The sequence below is a fragment of the Budorcas taxicolor genome, chromosome 8 (genome assembly GCF_023091745.1).
Source record: "Budorcas taxicolor isolate Tak-1 chromosome 8, Takin1.1, whole genome shotgun sequence".
Classification (NCBI taxonomy): domain Eukaryota; kingdom Metazoa; phylum Chordata; class Mammalia; order Artiodactyla; family Bovidae; genus Budorcas; species Budorcas taxicolor.
The window spans coordinates 42,055,763-42,072,800 of NC_068917.1; the positions used below are offsets into that span (position 1 = coordinate 42,055,763).

The 17,038-nt window shown below is 37.6% G+C and overlaps 1 protein-coding gene across 1 annotated transcript in view; it reads right to left on the minus strand.

Moving 5' to 3' along the window:
- Positions 1-17,038, minus strand: part of RIC1 (RIC1 homolog, RAB6A GEF complex partner 1) — a 138,934-nt gene that overhangs the window by 34,767 nt on the left and 87,129 nt on the right. Inside the window, exons 6-9 of the mRNA XM_052644806.1 lie at positions 8,261-8,403; positions 7,810-7,946; positions 2,103-2,194; positions 328-416 (exon numbers count right to left, since the gene is read on the minus strand). Of these exons, the coding sequence (XP_052500766.1) occupies positions 328-416; positions 2,103-2,194; positions 7,810-7,946; positions 8,261-8,403 (461 nt within the window). The remainder of the gene's footprint in view (positions 1-327; positions 417-2,102; positions 2,195-7,809; positions 7,947-8,260; positions 8,404-17,038) is intronic.

The following is a 17,038-nucleotide window of genomic DNA, read 5'->3' on the forward strand; positions in this document are numbered from 1 at the left end:
TATAGTATGTACTCAATAATTACTTGTTGAATGACTAAATGGAAATGAAGGCATAAAATAATAGAGGCAATGAAATTAGGAAAGAGTCTAAAGCAAAGCCCAGACAAGCAACATAGAGGCTACGACTAAGTGAGGATAGAGAAAACTAAATGGAAGAGATAAAAGAGATCTCCCAGGAGACTCTAGTAGAAATCCTTGAGTCAGAGAGAATTGTTGTTACACGTTTTAATAATACTTGGCCTTTGGGATCCATCATCTAATTCAAATCAAAACTCACTACACATATTATCTGTAATTAAGAAGAAAGAAAAAAAGAAGAGGACTCACCAGGATACTGTTTTGCTGTTAACTCTAGTTTATGAGACAGCTGCATGGCTCCAGTGGTGTTATCTATTGTATAAACCTGTACAGAACCACTGTGAAAATCAGAAAGACTTTCAGTGTAAAAAGACAAATACAAATATAGAAAACATGACTATGGAAATATGTTCTGCTGATAGGAGTGTAAACTAGAACACAACCATTTTGTAAATAATTTATAGTCATCTCATAATCTGAAACAAATGCATATTCTATAGTCTAGTGATTTCACCTATAGATATACCCCAGAAATATCCTTGTCTTTGTGACATATACAATGTCATCATAAGACTGTTAAGTGCAAAGAAATGCCAACCATCCACACGTCCAGCAATGACAAAGGGAAGAGAAACTGTGGTATGTTCATATAATAGTATACCATATAGTACTGAAAATGAATTTCTGTCCTATACCTTAAAATGGACAGCATATCTCTCTACCCACCCATCTATCTATATCTATATAAATAGTATAATTTCATTTCTATACTGTGAAAAACATCCAAAACATAGTAGTGAAATACATTTGTGGTAAAAATACACAAAGAGATATAAAGGAAATTTGGTGGCAATTAGGTTAGTCTGAAAATGAATGAGTTTTAGATCTTATTGAGGATTTATCATTAATTTACCCATGCATTTGATTAAAGATTGTATGTCTATGTAAGAGAAAATGAGTTAGGAAGGGACTGGGAGACATGATTAGCAAGTAGGAGTGATAAAATTTATATTGGCTAGCAATGTTCTATACTTTGACCAAGTTGTGAGAAGATTATAATATGTGTATTATAATTGTGTATTATAATTATTTGTAAAACTAACTATCTTGATTACATACTTCCCCATTTGTTTTTATTTTATAATATGAAAATTCCAAAGGGTATTATAAGTTCTATGTCAATAAATTTGACAGTGTATATGAAAGAAACCAATTCCTAGAAAAATATAACTTGCCAAAATGACTGAGGAAGAGATAGAAAAATCTGAATCTTCCATAAGGCTATTTTAAAAATGAACAGGCATTCAATTTTACTTTGAAAACCTTCATTATTTGAATCAAGGCAAGAAAATGATTTTACAAATGAGCTTTAAATTTGCTTGTTAACTAAGGCACACTCACTAATTTAAAGGCAAGTCAACACTGATGTCTTAAAAAGAAAGGATTAGGGGCTTCCCTGGTGACTCAGAGGTAAAGAATCCACCTGCAGGAGACACAGGTTTGATCTCCGGTCCAGGAGGCTTCCACACACTGCTAAGCAACTAAGCCCATGTCCCATAACTCTAGAGCTCAGGAGCCAAGCCCACCTGCCACAACTATTGAAACTTGTGCCCCCTAGAGCCTGTGCTCCACAACCTGCAATGAGAAGTCCAGTGGCCCCCACTCACCACAACTAGAGAAAATCCTGCTTAGCAACTGAAGACCCAGCACAGCTGAAAATAAATAAAACCTCCTCCTGATGTTATTTAAAACAATAAAGAACCTAAATTTTAACTGATTTAACCTTAACTTGTGATTCAATTTCCTACCACTAAAAAAAAGCTCACAAATTAAAACACCTAATCTCCAAAATCTGCCCTTTATATTTGCTTGCTTCAATTAAAATACTTTTACATTTTATATTAAGGTTGATTCATAAATTATAAAAGGCACAACAAAGTTCCTAAGTGTGTTAATAAGAACATCTTGTTTTTTAAAAAAATTATTTTTGGCAATAAGTGTTAAAATACAGGCATCTACATTACCTCGCACAACCAAATGCCATCAGTCGATACTTGTTATTTACTGCTACACAAGTTCCATCAATAACATCTTGTGGCCAAACTCCATGAAGCTGCTAAAATTAAGAAACATAGTTAAGATTTAAAATGTGTTCTCCAAATATGCTTCAATTAACATAATTCCCCTGCAGTAAACATAATTTCATAAGGTTTTATATGGTTCTTTATATGGTTTCATCTGGATAGGAAAACATCCCATCAAGACTACCATCTGGATTTTCCCTTAAAATCTTAATTTCATTAACTGGTTTAATAAATATTTCCAGATGAGCTCAGTCTAGTGCTAATTCATTTATAAAACACTAAAAGATGGATATCTGATCTCTAAATTCAAATTAATTGAAGACAATTTTCCTAGTAAAAAGTAAACCCCTTGATGGTAGAAACTGCATCTAACTCGCTCACTATTCTTCTTCTTCTCACTTAGCACACAGTGTTTTACTTTCCCAATCAATGGGAATTAGTCAATTTTATTTGGTCTATCTCGTCTCTTGAGAAACCTGTATGGGGGTCAAGAAGTAACAGTTAGAACCCTGTACGTGATAACTGAATGGTTTGGGATAGAGAAAGGAGTATGACAAGGCTGTTTATTGTCGCCCTGTTTATTTAACTTATACACAGAGCACGTCATGCGAAAGGCTGAGTGCTGAAGAATTGAAGCTTTGAATTGTGGTGCTGGAGAAGACTCTTAAGAGTCCCCTGGAAAGCAAGGAGATCAAACCAGTCAATCGTAAAGGAAATCAACCCTGAATACTCTTTGGAAGGACTGGTGCTGAAACTGAAACTCCAATACTATGGCTACTTGATGCAAACAGCTGACTCACTGGAAAAGACCCTGATGCTGGCAAAGACTGAAGGCAGGAGGAGAAGAGGGTGACAGAGGATGAGATGGTTGGATAGCATCACTGATTCAATGGACGTGATTTTCGGCAAACTCCAGGAGATGGTGAGGGACAAGGAAGCCTGGTGTGCTGCAGTCCATAGGGTCTTGAAGAGTCGGACATGACTTGGGGGCTGAACAACGACGACATTCTTTAGAAGTGATTAATGATTTGTCAGTTGCTTACTATTCTCTTTTACTCCTTTATTTTATAGTATAACAGCATGGCATATGGCAGCCTAACATTACATCTCAGATCTACCACTCACTTGTAAAAATGACTTAGTGATATTTTCAAGCTTCAGTTTTCTTTTCTGTAAACTACCTCTTAGAGTGTTTTGAAGTTTAAATGGGAGTAGATATATTCAATACATGGAAGGAATGCTGCTAAAGCTGAAACTCCAGTACTGTGGCCACCTCATGCAAAGAGTTGACTCATTGGAAAAGACTCTGATGCTGGGAGGGATTGGGGGCAGGAGGAGAAGGGGACGACAGAGGATGAGATGGCTGGATGGCATCACGGACTCGATGGACGTGAGTCTGAGTGAACTCCGGGAGTCGGTGATGGACAGGGAGGCTGGCGTGCTGCGGTTCATGCGGTCGCAAAGAGTCGGACGCGATTGAGCGACTGAACTGAACTGAACTGAACTCACTTAATATAATGCCTGGAATTCAACAAGTTAAATAAGCTTCAATGAATGGATGATATTATTATTAAGCTTCATATGCTACTTAATTTTGAATACAGACACAGAATAGAGTCAACTCTGCTGTTTTTATTTGTCAAATCAAGGGCATCTTAGATCATAAATTCTAAGGCAAAAGTCACCATGACTGCTAGTTTAGTAAGCACAGAGTTTAGCACACTACAATACAGCACTTTACTTTTGGATTATCACAACAGTGAACATTAGATGATCGGATATAATTAAGCTGTTCAAAATATAACACTATAGGTTTTTTAAAATTCCTAAATAAACTATATAATCTGCTCTCTATGAAATGTTTGCTTCTTTGTAGGAGTTTTATTTATTTTACTTTAATAATAAAACTATACATAGAAAATGGCAAAAGATAGCAATGAACATTATTTCTTTGGACTGTCTAGACTGGAATTCATTCATTCATCCCTACCATTAAAGTCTTCCAGGCACCCACTATTCACCAGATGCTGCTCTAGATACTGAGGATACTGCAGATATTCACACATACCAAAATCCTCAGCTGTATCCCTGCCTTACATTTGTTAAAAGACTGACAAGTTTAAAAAATTGTACAGTATTACACAGAAAGTTGGTAAATGCTACAAAAAAAATAATAAAACAGTTATGGAGAAGAGAGTGTATGGGGGAAGGATGTAATATTAAACTATTTTCCCTATGATGAAGGTGCCTCTCAAGGAAAGTACTGAGAGAGAGCAACAGAAAGGCCCTGTCATAGCAGCATTTCTAGCATGTTCAAAGATAAAAGAAACTTGTGTGGCTGGAGTGGAGTGGAATAAGGGAAGAAGTAGTAAAGGAGGTAATGGATCAAACAGTAGGCCAGATTTATAGGGCTTTGAAAGCCACCATGAGATCTTTGACTTTTTCTCCATTTCATATATGGGGAGTCATTTGGAGAGTCTTTAATTTTTTAACCCTTTTTATTATGAATTAGAATATGATACATCAAAGACAAATACCGAAACCAAAAATGTACATCATAGTAATATCACAAAGGAAACACTTGTGAAATTACCACTCAGCTAGGAACTACCAGTACCAAAAGTCTCCCAATAGTGTCACTCCTGATCAATATACCCTCACCCGAACTACAAAAGTAACCAACATCCAGACTTACATGGTAATCACTTTCTTCTTTTCCTTTAAACTATTAACACTTAAACATGCACTCATACAAACTCTAATTCAGAGCTGCCTAGGTTTTAAGATTTCCTTCTGCTTTACGTAAAATAGAATCACAGCACATACTTTTTTGTGTCTGGCTGTTTCCACTGAATATTTTTGTGAGATTCATCCATGTTGTTGCATAGAGCCTTGTTTGCTCATTTTAGCTCACTGGGCCTCTGGCCTCCCCTAGCCTCCTAATTCCTTACTGTTTTGTTAGCTCTCCAAAGCCTTTAAGCACATTAAAAAAATTATTTTTTCTCCAGCTTTTCTAGTTGACCTCAGCAGGTTTTGTCCTAAAACTCTAGTCCTACTAAAGGGTTCTGAGCAGAGGAGTGGCATAGTCTGACATATTTTAATAGATGTGTCTACTGTATTTTTACAGTGTATACTCTAAGTTATACATAGTGTGTGTGTGTGTGTGTGTATATATATATATATATATGATGTGTATATAGATGTGTATACTGTAGAGCGGCTGTAAATTTGTACAGCCATTACAGAATGCCAAACAGGAGTTCTTATAAGGCACTTAAATAATGTCTAATATAAATACACCATTAGAGTATTTCCCAATTACCAGTAATACATATGCAATGTTTTCATGTAACTTATATTTTCTACTTATAACTTCCTTAATAATATCCATCTACTTTTCATTATTTAAATCCTTAAATTACTAGAAAATTTTCTTTAACCAAATACTAATTAAAGCTGATATTCAGAAATGAGTCAGTTACCTTCCAGTTCTAACATGTTTATTTTCAGGAAATAAATTTAAATCCAAAACATGTCAACAAAATGAAAAGGGAGTCTACTGAATGGGAGATAATATTTGCAGATCACATATGTGACAAAAGGTTCTATTCAAAACATATAAAGAACTCATGTATTTAATAGCAAAAAAATTGATTAAAAAAATGGGCAGATGATCTGAACAAACATTTCTCTACAGAACACGAAAGGATGCCCAAAAAGTACCTGAAAAGATGCTCAACACCACTAATATCAGAGAAATGCACATCAAAACCACAATGAGATGTTACCTCACACCTGTCAGAATGGCTATTATCAAAAAGACAAGAAATAATTAAGTGTTGGGACAATGGGAGAAAAAGGAATCCTTGTGCATTCCTGATGGCAGTGCAAATTTGTGTAGCCACTACATCTCCATGTTCAATGCAGCATTGTTTATAAAAGCCAAAATATGGAAACACTTAGGTGTTCACTGATGGATGAATGGATAGAGAAAATTTGGTATATGTACATACACGCACACAAAACGGAATACAGCTGACTCATACAATATGAGGGTTAGGGGTACCTATCCCCCACAGTAGAAAATACACACACAACTTTACAGCTGGCCCTCAATATCCATGGGTCTGCATCTGTGGATTCAATTAATTGCAGATTATAGAGTACTACAGTGTGTATTTACTGAAAAAAATCCAGGTGTCAGTGGACCTGTGCAGTTCAAATCTACGTTGTTCAAGGGTCAACTGTATTTAGCCATAAGAAAGAATGAAATCTTGCCTTCTGCAACATGCTGAATGAAGTAAACTAGACAAGAAAGCTGATACCATATAGAAAAATATGCCCTTAAAAACTTGAAATTCCTTCCAGTTAGAGAGGCTGAACATGAATATTTAGTTTCTCTGACTTTTAAAATCCCAAATGTGTAAGTTGGCAAGGACAGAATGGGAGAGGAGGTAGTATCAGAAAATTCTGTAAGCTGGGAAGCAAGCGTATGAGTAGAGTCCTTAACCAGCAGTAAGGAACACTTTGAAAAACAGTCAAATTTGCATTACAGGTTACACAAAGGGCTTGGGGAATTAAAATGTCTCTCAAAAGCTGAACTAAAAGCAGCAGGACTGGCTCAAAGACTGTTTATTCAACAGCTGGATCTGCTTAGGTTACCTCCCACTCTGAGCAGCTAAGGAATATTCTACCTCCACTCCAAGAGAAAACTGAATTTTTTCTTTAGAGAAAAACAAGACAAAAATCTCAGCAGTCTCTAAACAACACTGAAAATAGGGATACGTGGGAGTTTACTTCCTGAATTTGGAATCTCTAGTCTAACTCTTTCATAACTCAAAATCCCAAAATACTGGGCCAGCCAGGTACATCATCTTTGGAGAAGACTGGATAAGGCGTGAGGAGGAAAAAAATAACCCAGTTAGCTCATGTTATGAAGAGCACAGTCAACCAAATCCACCAAATCCCAGACAGCCTTTGGTGAATCTAAATTTTTATTCTGGGTCTTTGTCACAACCAAATTCATACATTAACTAATCAAATATTTACCATTAACTCTGAAAGGATCTAAGAGTAAAGGAATATAGGGAATCCAGAGGATGATGATGATGGACAGCCCCAACATGCAGCCTGTGTGCAATCCATCCAGAAGAATCCAAGAGAAATTTCTTCAAGACGACGAAACAAATACTAATATAATAAAAATCACATTATCTATATTGGAATGATGGGAAGAACTTACAGACGTTGTGGGACCAGGGAAGAGGGAAGTAAATGGTCATTTTCCACAACGGCAAGTCAATAAACACAGCCTAAAAACCAAAAACTACAGGAAATACTCAGAGTAGTGGAGATAAACAGCAAAATAATCAATAAAGGAGTAAAAAGTAGTTGTCTCTGAGAATGAACACTGGGCATGAAGAGAGGAAAGGAACGATCATTTTTCATTAACATGTCAAAAGGCTTCCTTGTTTATGTATAGTTAAGACTTCTTTGTCTGTTTATGCTAGTTGTATGTATAGCTTTGATGAAAAAAAATTAACAACCACTCCTAAAATCTTAAATAAGGAAAACTGGAGGGGGATTTAATGAAGATTAAAATTAATAAATGCAAAACTGAAAAACAAACATTGAAAGTAAATCCTACCTCTGCAGTAAATCTACTTGACACTGGTGTAATAAATCCAACTTTACCATCATTAAACACAACAGCAAATCCATCAAGTGTGGCACAGTATTCCATGTCTCTAATGTGTACATCTGCAAAGCCCAGGAATGAACCTGCTGATGAAAAAATAAGTATTTGAAACATTAATATAAATATAGTAAATTAATTCTCTTACACTTTTGCTTGCAAACCATGTAAGAACAGTTAAAAGGTCAAAATTTAAAGACCTAACAACACTGAACAGTTAAACTATTCCTTCCTACACACACACACACACACACACACACACACACTCAACTCACTCTCCTTTTCTTCCCTTGCATAATTAATTTGAAAGTAGAAAAATCAATGTTCATCCATAGAAAATATCTGACTATATTATATAAAATATTAAGCTCCTTGTTCTATCTCATGTAGAAAGTATTACTACCTCTAGATGACTGCAGGTCTACTGAAAAGGGTACTGTACAAAGATTAATAGCTTTCCTCCCATTTGTCATTCCTTCCCAGTGAATAAGATGAAGAAGTCCATCAGAAGTAGCAACCAGGAGATCTTCCAGCACAGACTGCAAACTGTAGGGAAGCAATAAGCAATTTATCAGTTATCTTTTAAGAAAAACATACTGGGAAAGCAATGAATATAACTGCTCTGGAGAATATTGAAGCAAAGATCATGAAACCACTTATAAAACTGCCATTTATCAACAATTTCACTATACAGTAGTTTATCTATGTATAATTCAATCTAGATCAGAAATTCTGGGGGGGAAAAAAAGACCATAGTTGCTATTATTACAAACCTGACAGACTGAGTTTAAAAACCAGACACACTGAAATGACAGATTAGAAGATGGAAGGATAAGTGAAGCTAAGAAAGGAAAGAGGCAGAGAAACCATAAAAATGAACTAATGACAGAATGACAGTCTAGAGCTAGGGACTGTAGTGGTACCCATTCTCTACCCCTGTCCAAGAGGACTTTCACCAGTGATGGAGATATTCTGTTATCCATACTACTGAACACAGTAGCCATTAGCCATGTGTGGTGACCGCACATTTGAAATACCGAAGGAGTGTAACAAAAACACTGAATTTTAAGTTTATTTTATCTACAGTTAACATTTAAGTCACTTCATTTGACTAGTGGCTACTGTCATGGAAAACACAGTTCCAGACCACAGTATTTCTAAGGTATCACAGAATCTCATGTTAGGTCTGGGCTCTGTGGCAGGCGCTATGCTTGTCAAAGATTGAAAGGTGAAGAAATATAGTTTCTCCCTCTAGAAGACCTCTCAGGTAACTAAGTACTGAAAATAAATTATGTAGTATGATCTCAGCATTTATTGATACTTGCAAAGAGCTTTAACAATTACAGTTTCCAGGGCAATAAACGCCTAATTTGCTTACTCTTATAATGCCAAGCCTGGAGGGCAGTGTTATTTACATCTGGTACCAAATGTTTATGGGAGGAAGGTCAAGAGTGAGGAATAATCCAAGTGAAGCTACAAAGATACTGGCAGAAAGAAAGAAAGAAGCAATGGAAACCTGGCATCAGGAAAGCCAAGGGAATAGTGAAAGTCAAAGTGTTAGTCGCTCAATTGTGTTTGACTCTTTGCAACCCCATGAACTATAGCCTGCCAGGCTCCTTTGTCCATAGGACTTCCCAGGCAAGAATACTGGAGTGGGTTGCCATTTCCTTCTCCAGGGAATACTCCTGACCCAGGGATTGGACCAAGGCCTCCTGCATTGGAAGCAGACTCTTTACCGTCTGAGCTACCAGGGAAGCTCTCAAGAGTATCAAATGCTATAAAAAAATTGAGTATAAGAAAGAATGAAAAATGTATGTCTAATATACACTATTATATACTGTTAAATGAGCTTTCATACTTAAGAGGTTAAAAGTTTATTTCAGAAATATTTTAATTCATAACAGTGAAAAGAATGTTTTTCAATGTTTTCTTTAACCTTCAATTCTTTCGAGTCCAATGACTTATTCTACTATGTATTTCAGATAATTAACAATTTACTGTACTTTCTTCCCAACTATAAAAATATTTTAAAAGATTATCCCCTTATTGAGCTCCATCTCTTGAACTTCAGAGCATTTTAACCAATTACAATTTCCAGTTTAAAGAAAGTTCATCTTTTAAAATATATTCTTTTATTTCAAATTTATATTTTAATGGTAAAATTTATGTGTAGCATGTGGTGGCTAGAATATAAAAACTTTATGTTTTAGACCTGCTACTGCAAGGAGATCAAACCAAGTCAATCTTAAAGGAAATGAACCCTGAATATTCATTGGAAAGGCTGATGCTGAAGCTCCAGTACTTCGAGCACCTGAAGTGAAGAGGTGACTCACTGGAAAAGATCCTGATACTGGGAAAGACTGATGGTAAAAGGAGAAGGAGGTGGCAAAGAATGAGATGGTTAGTGTCACTGACTCTATGGACATGAATTTGAGCAAACTTTGGGAAATAGTGATGAACAAGGAAGCCTGGTGGGCTACAGCTCACAGGGTCACAAAGAGTCAGACATGACTTGGCGACTGAACCACAACAACTGCATGTCAAAAGAAGTAATTTAGTGGAGTAGTCACTGGGCTTCCCTGGTAGCTCAGTGGTAAAGAATCTGCCTGCAATGCAGGTCGGGAAGATACGCTGGAAACAGGATAGGCTACCCACTCCAGTATTCTTGGGCTTCCCTGGTGGCTCGGCTGGTAAAAAATCCACCTGCAGTGTGAGAGACCTGGGTTCGACCCCTGGGTTGGGAAGATTCCCTGGAGAAGGCTACCCACTCCAGTATTCTGGCCTGGAGAATTCCATGGACTGTATAGTCCATGGGGTCGCAAAGAGTCAGACACAACTGAGCAACTTTCACTTTCAGTCACTGGTTTACCAGTGATCTTCATTCAGTAGGAGTCAGCCTAGGTTTATTTCAAATTGCATTCTTTCTCTTCCTTTCTCATATGTCCCTAGAAAAATCACTGCATATGATGGTTAGGAACAAGATCAAGGTTAACCTTCAGTAATTTAACTGCCTGACAGACAAAACTCAACACTCCTTTGACAAAGTTAACAGAATTCAGAATCTCTACCATCATTCACCATGCTGTGACAAAAAATGACCAGGCATCTAAATAAATAGGAAAACGTGATCCAGAGTTAAGAGAAAAATCCATCAATGTAAACTGACTCATAAAAAATCCTGATGTTGGAATTAACAATGACTTTAAAATAATTAAGACAAACATGATAAACAATCTATATAAAAAGATAAACCCTTCTTGTTTAATTGAAAGTAAACAAACTTTAAATTAAAGGCTGATGTCAGATGTTAAAGTACTGAATATTTCCATAGTTTAGTAAACAGGTCTTGTCCCAAATCACCCAAGTGTTTTCCCTCACCACTGATTCCTGTTCTCACAAAGAACTAAAGGATTGATTCCGGGCATCTGGGGGATGTCAAGATTCTGTACAAATAATCAATATCCTTGGGAAGATCCCCTGGAGAAGGGACCGTCTACCCACTCTAGTATTTGGCCCTGGAGAATTTCAAGGACTATATAGTCCATGGGGTAGCAAAGAGTTGGACACGACTGAGTGACCTTTACTTTCACTTTTCTTTCATTTATGTCTTTGTATGTCGCATTGATTTTTATTGAAAATCACCCTGGGTGTAATAAACACAGAATACATATAAATATACTCTAAGTTATGCCTTTAGAGAGAGGCTCTCCAGTCATTAACTTCTATGGGCTTTACCAACAGCTATGTGATATCCCAGGGGTGTCTGTTATTGCCATTGTTATTCAACTAAGGATCTTAGAAGCAGAATAATAGGATTTTGGAAGGAGAATAATAGGATTTTGGAATCTGATTAGTCAAATATTCTTAATGGAAATATATAATTAATAATTAACAATTCTCAAATATGTAAATATGTTTCTTACCTAATTAATATTAAATACTGGGAATACCAGACCACCTGACCTGCCTCTTGAGAAACCTATATGCAGGTTAGGAAGCAACAGTTAGAACTGGACATGGAACAACAGACTGGTTCTAAACAGGAAAAGGAGTATGTCAAGGCTGTATACTGTCACCCTGCTTATTTAACTTATATGCAGAGTATATCATGAGAAACGCTGGACTGGAAGAAACACAAGATGGAATCAAGATTGCTGGGAGAAATATCAATACCCTCAGATATGACACCACCCTTCTGGCAGAAAGTGAAGAGGAACTAAAAAGCCTCTTGATGAAAGTGAAAGTGCAGAGTGAAAAAGTTGGCTTAAAGATCAACATTCAGAAAACTAAAATCATGGCATCCGGTCCCATCATTTCATGGGAAATAGATGGGGAAACAGTGGAAACAGTGTAAGATTGGGCTCCAAAATCACTGCAGATGGTGACTGCAGCCATGAAATAAAAGACGTTTACTCCTTGGAAGAAAAGCTATGAGCAACCTAGATAGCATATTCAAAAGCAGAGACATTACTTTGCCAACTAAGGTCCGTCTAGTCAAGGCTATGGTTTTTCACGTATGGATATGAGAGTTGGACTGTGAAGAAGGCTGAGTGCCGAAGAATTGATGCTTTTGAACTGTGGTGTTGGAGAAGACTCTTGAGAGTCCCTTGGACTGCAAGGAGATCCAACCAGTCCATTCTGAAGGAGATCAACCCTGGGATTTCCTTGGAGGGAATGATGCTAAAGCTGAAACTCCAGTACTTTGGCCACCTTATGCGAAGAGTTGACTCACTGGAAAAGACTCTGATGCTGGGAGGGATTGGGGGCAGGAGGAGAAGGGGACGACAGAGGATGAGATGGCTGGATGGCATCACGGACTCGATGGACATGAGTCTGAGTGAACTCCGGGAGTTGGTGATGGTCAGGGAGGCCTGGTGTGCTGCGATTCATGGGGTCACAGAGAGTCGGACACGACTGAGCGACTGAACTGAACTATATATACTACATGGGGCTTTCTATGTGCCTGGGAAAAAGGAAGATAGAGAATAAACTGTAAAATTTATTAGCATTTATTATTAGTTAGAAATACAGTAAGATTTTAATTATAAATTATATTAGTACTTTTTTTCCTTTTTAAATTTTTAAAAAAAATTTTTGTACTGGGATATAGCCAGCTAACAATGTTGTGACAGTTTTAGATGAACAGAAGAGAGTCTCAGCCATACATACACATGTACCCATTCTCCCACCAGCCCCCCTCCCATCCAGGCTGCCACATAATACTCAGCAGAGTGCCATGTGCTATACAGTAGGTCCTTGCTGGTTATCCATTTTAAGCATCGCAATGTAGTACTTTTTACTTTCTAAACATACTCTATCCTTAATCAATAACAAGAAAAAGCTGTTTAACATTTAATCCTATTCCTTCTTCAATAAAAAAATTAAAGATGGCAGAACTCTTGCCATCTTATGCCTAAAAGCAGCAGTCTGTCCCTATCTTTATTTGACTTATTTTCAGCAGTTTTCGGAGAGAAAACAGAAGGCTAAAAGCCCAATTTTCATACCTCCTCACTCAATTGAAAATTATATAGGAATTCTCCAATTAAATTTCCAGGAGGTCCATGTTACAGGTGCTAATAATAACACTCTTCTGAAATGCAATCATTTTACTGAAGTTTTGAGAGAAACCTTACAGATTTCCAATCACCTAAATAAGTAGGTTAAAAACGAGCACAAGTTACACTTGTACAAGATAGCAGGAATTCTTTTTTTTAAAGGTTTTTTTTTTCTATCCTATTTCCATGAACTGTATATTTTTTCCTCCCACCAGGTGGAGGCAGAAAACCATGCTTGTACAGTCCCACATAGCTTGGTTCCTAGACATTCAAAATTCCTCACACAAGTTACGTTCTTAAACAGAATCTCTATGCTGAAATAAAATCCGAGATGAAGAGTAACCTTAATGCAATGTTTTGTAGCCCTCATCACATTTGAAAGTGAATAAAAACACCAAAAAGGCATTCTTTTTCTCTGAGAAGAATTAGAGTGAAAAAGGATAGATTAAACCAGGCAAGACAATAGTCAGCCACTTGCACACAATACTATTTTAATATGTTCCACTATCTGTACTGTATTCTAATAAGAGAAACAATAAAAGAAGCCGTTCATTACAACTGAATCGGAAGGATTTAAAAAACATAGGCACTGCCCTCATATACAATAGCTTAATGTATTCACATATTGCATTCATATAGATAAACACTTCTTGCGAAACCTGGCCCCTGGCCACTCAGTTCTCACGCCCAGTTTCTTACGTATTCTTCCAGAACAACACCTATTCTACCACCACCAGCGCTCTTTAAAAACAGGGACAGTAATGCCAGCATTATTACATACAGCATACTTTTCTTTCTTTAATCCAACAACATACTTGGGAGTTTTTTCAAGGAAGAGTGCCCTCAATGTTTGTACAAAAGCAGAAGTATCTTTTTAAGTAATATATACTATGTTATACCATTTGAAATGAAGAAAATGGAGTAGTCAACAAAAGTCAGAAATGCAGTTCTTGGGTGCAATCTCAAAAATGACAGAATGATCTCTGTTTGTTTCCAAGGCAAACCATTTAATATTACAGTAATCCAAGTCTATACCCCAACCAGCAATGCTGAAGGTGAAGTTGAATGGTTCTATCAAGACCTACAAGACCTCTAGAACTAACACCCTAAAAAACGTTCTTTTCATTATAGAGGACTGGAGTGCAAAAGTAGGAGATCAAGAGCCACCTGGAGTAACAGGCAAATTTGGCCTTGGAGTACAGAATGAAGCAGGGTAAAGGCTAACAGAGTTTTGCCAAGAGAACGCACTGGTCACAGCAAACACTCTCTTCAACAACACAAGATGCTCAAAACTGAAATCAGACTGACTATATTCTTTGCAGTCAAAGATGGAGAAGCTCTATACAGTCAGCAAAAACAAGACCGGGAGCTGACTGTGGCTCCGATCATGAACTCCTTATTGCCAATTCAGACTTAAATTGAAGAAAGTAGGCAACACCACTAGGCCATTCAGGTATGACCTAATTCAAATCCCTTATGATTATCAGTGGAAGTGACAGATTCAAGGGATTAGATCTGACAGACAGAGTGCCTGAACTATGGACAAAGGTCTGTGACACTGTATCAAAACCACCCCCAAGAGAAAGAAATGCAAAAAGGCAAAATGGTTGTCTGAGGAGGCTGTACAAATAGCTGAAAAAAGAACAGAAGTGAAAGGCAAAGGACAAAAGAAAAGATCTGAATTCAAATTCCACCCATTTGAATGCAGAGTTCCAAAGAATAGCAAGGAGAGGTGAGAAAGCCTTCCTTAGTGATCAATGCAAAGAAACAGAGGAAAACAACAGAATGGGAAAGACTAGAGATCTCTTCAAGAAAATTAGAGATATCAAGGGAACATTTCATACAACGATGAGTTCAATAAAGGACAGAAATGGTATGGAACTAACAGTAGCAGAAAATATTAAGAAGAGGTGGCTAGACTACATAGAAGAACTATACGAAGAAGATCTTCATGAGCCAGATAATCACGATGGCGTGATCACTCACCTAGAGCCAGACATCCTGGAATGCGAAGTCAAGTGGGCTATAGAAAGCATCACTACAAACAAAGCTAGTGGAGGTGATGGAATTCCAGTTGAGCTATTTCAAATCCTGAAAGATGATGCTGTGAAAGTGCTGCACTCAATATGCCAGCAAATCTGGAAAACTCAGCAGTGGCCACAGGACTGGAAAAGGTCAGTTTTCATTCCAATTCCAAAGAAAGGCAATGCCAAAGAATGCTCAAACTACTGCACAAGTGCACTGATCTCACACACTAGCAAAGTAATGCTTAAAATTCTCTAAGCCAGGCTTCAATAGTAGGTGAACGGTGAACTTCCAGATGTTCAAGCTGGATTCAGAAAAGGCAGAGGAACCAGAGATCAAATTGCCAACATCCGCTGGATCATTGAGAAAGCAAGAGAGTTCCAGAAAAACAGCTATTTCTGCTTTATCGACTATGCTAAAGCCTTTGCCTGTGTGGATCACAGCAAATTGTGGAAAATTCTTAAAGAGATGGGAATAGCAGACCACCTTACCTGCCCCCTGAGAAATCTGTATGCAGGTCAAGAAGCAACAGTTAGAACTGGACATGGAACAACAGACTGGTTCTAAATCAGGAAAGGAGTACAACAAGGCTGTATATTGTCACCCTGCTTATTTAACTTATATGCAGAGTACATCATGTGAAATGCCAGGCTGGATGAAGCACAAGCTGGAATCAAGATTGCTGGAGAAGTATCAATAACCTCAGATACACAGATGATACCACCCTTATGGCAGAAAGCAAAGAAGAACTAACGAGCCTGTTGATGAAACTGAAAGAGGAGAGTGAAAAAGTTGGCTTAAAACTCAACATTCAGAAAACTAAGATCATGGCATCCAATCCCATCACTTCATGGCAAATAGATGGGGAAACAATGGAAACAGTGACAGACTTAATTTGGCCGGGGGGGGGGGGGGGGCTCCAAATTCATTGCAGATGGTAACTATAGTGATGAAATTAAAAGATGCTTGCTCCCTGAAGAAAAGCTATGACAAACTTAGTCACCATATTAACAAGAAGGGATTACTTTGCCAACAAAGGTCCGTCTAATGAAGGCTATGGTTTCTCCAGTAGTCATGTATGGATGTGAGAGTTGTACTATAAGGAAAGCTGAGTGCTGAAGGAAGTGATGCTTTTGAACTGTGGTGTTTGAGAAGACTCTTGAGAGTCCGTTGGATTGCAAGGAGATCAAACCAGTCAATCCTAAATGAAATCAGTCCTGAATACTCACTGGAAGGACTGATGCTGAAGCTCAAGCTCCAATCCTTGGCTATCTGATGTGAAGAACCAGAAAAGACCCTGGTTCAACCCTTTTCTAATCATGGTCCTTGGAAAAGACCCTGATGCTGGGAAACACTGAAGGCAGGAGGAGAAGGGGACAACAGAGGATGAGACAGTTGGATGGCGTCATTGACTCGATGGATGCGAGTTTGAGCAAGCTCCAGGAGTTGATGGGACAGGGAAGCCTGGTGTGCTGCAGTCCATGGATCACAGAGTCAGACATGACTCAGCGACTGAACTGAACTACATCATTTGAACAACTCTAGATCTTATTAAAAAAAAATTTTCTAAATAAAATTATAATTGATATACCCAAATTGTG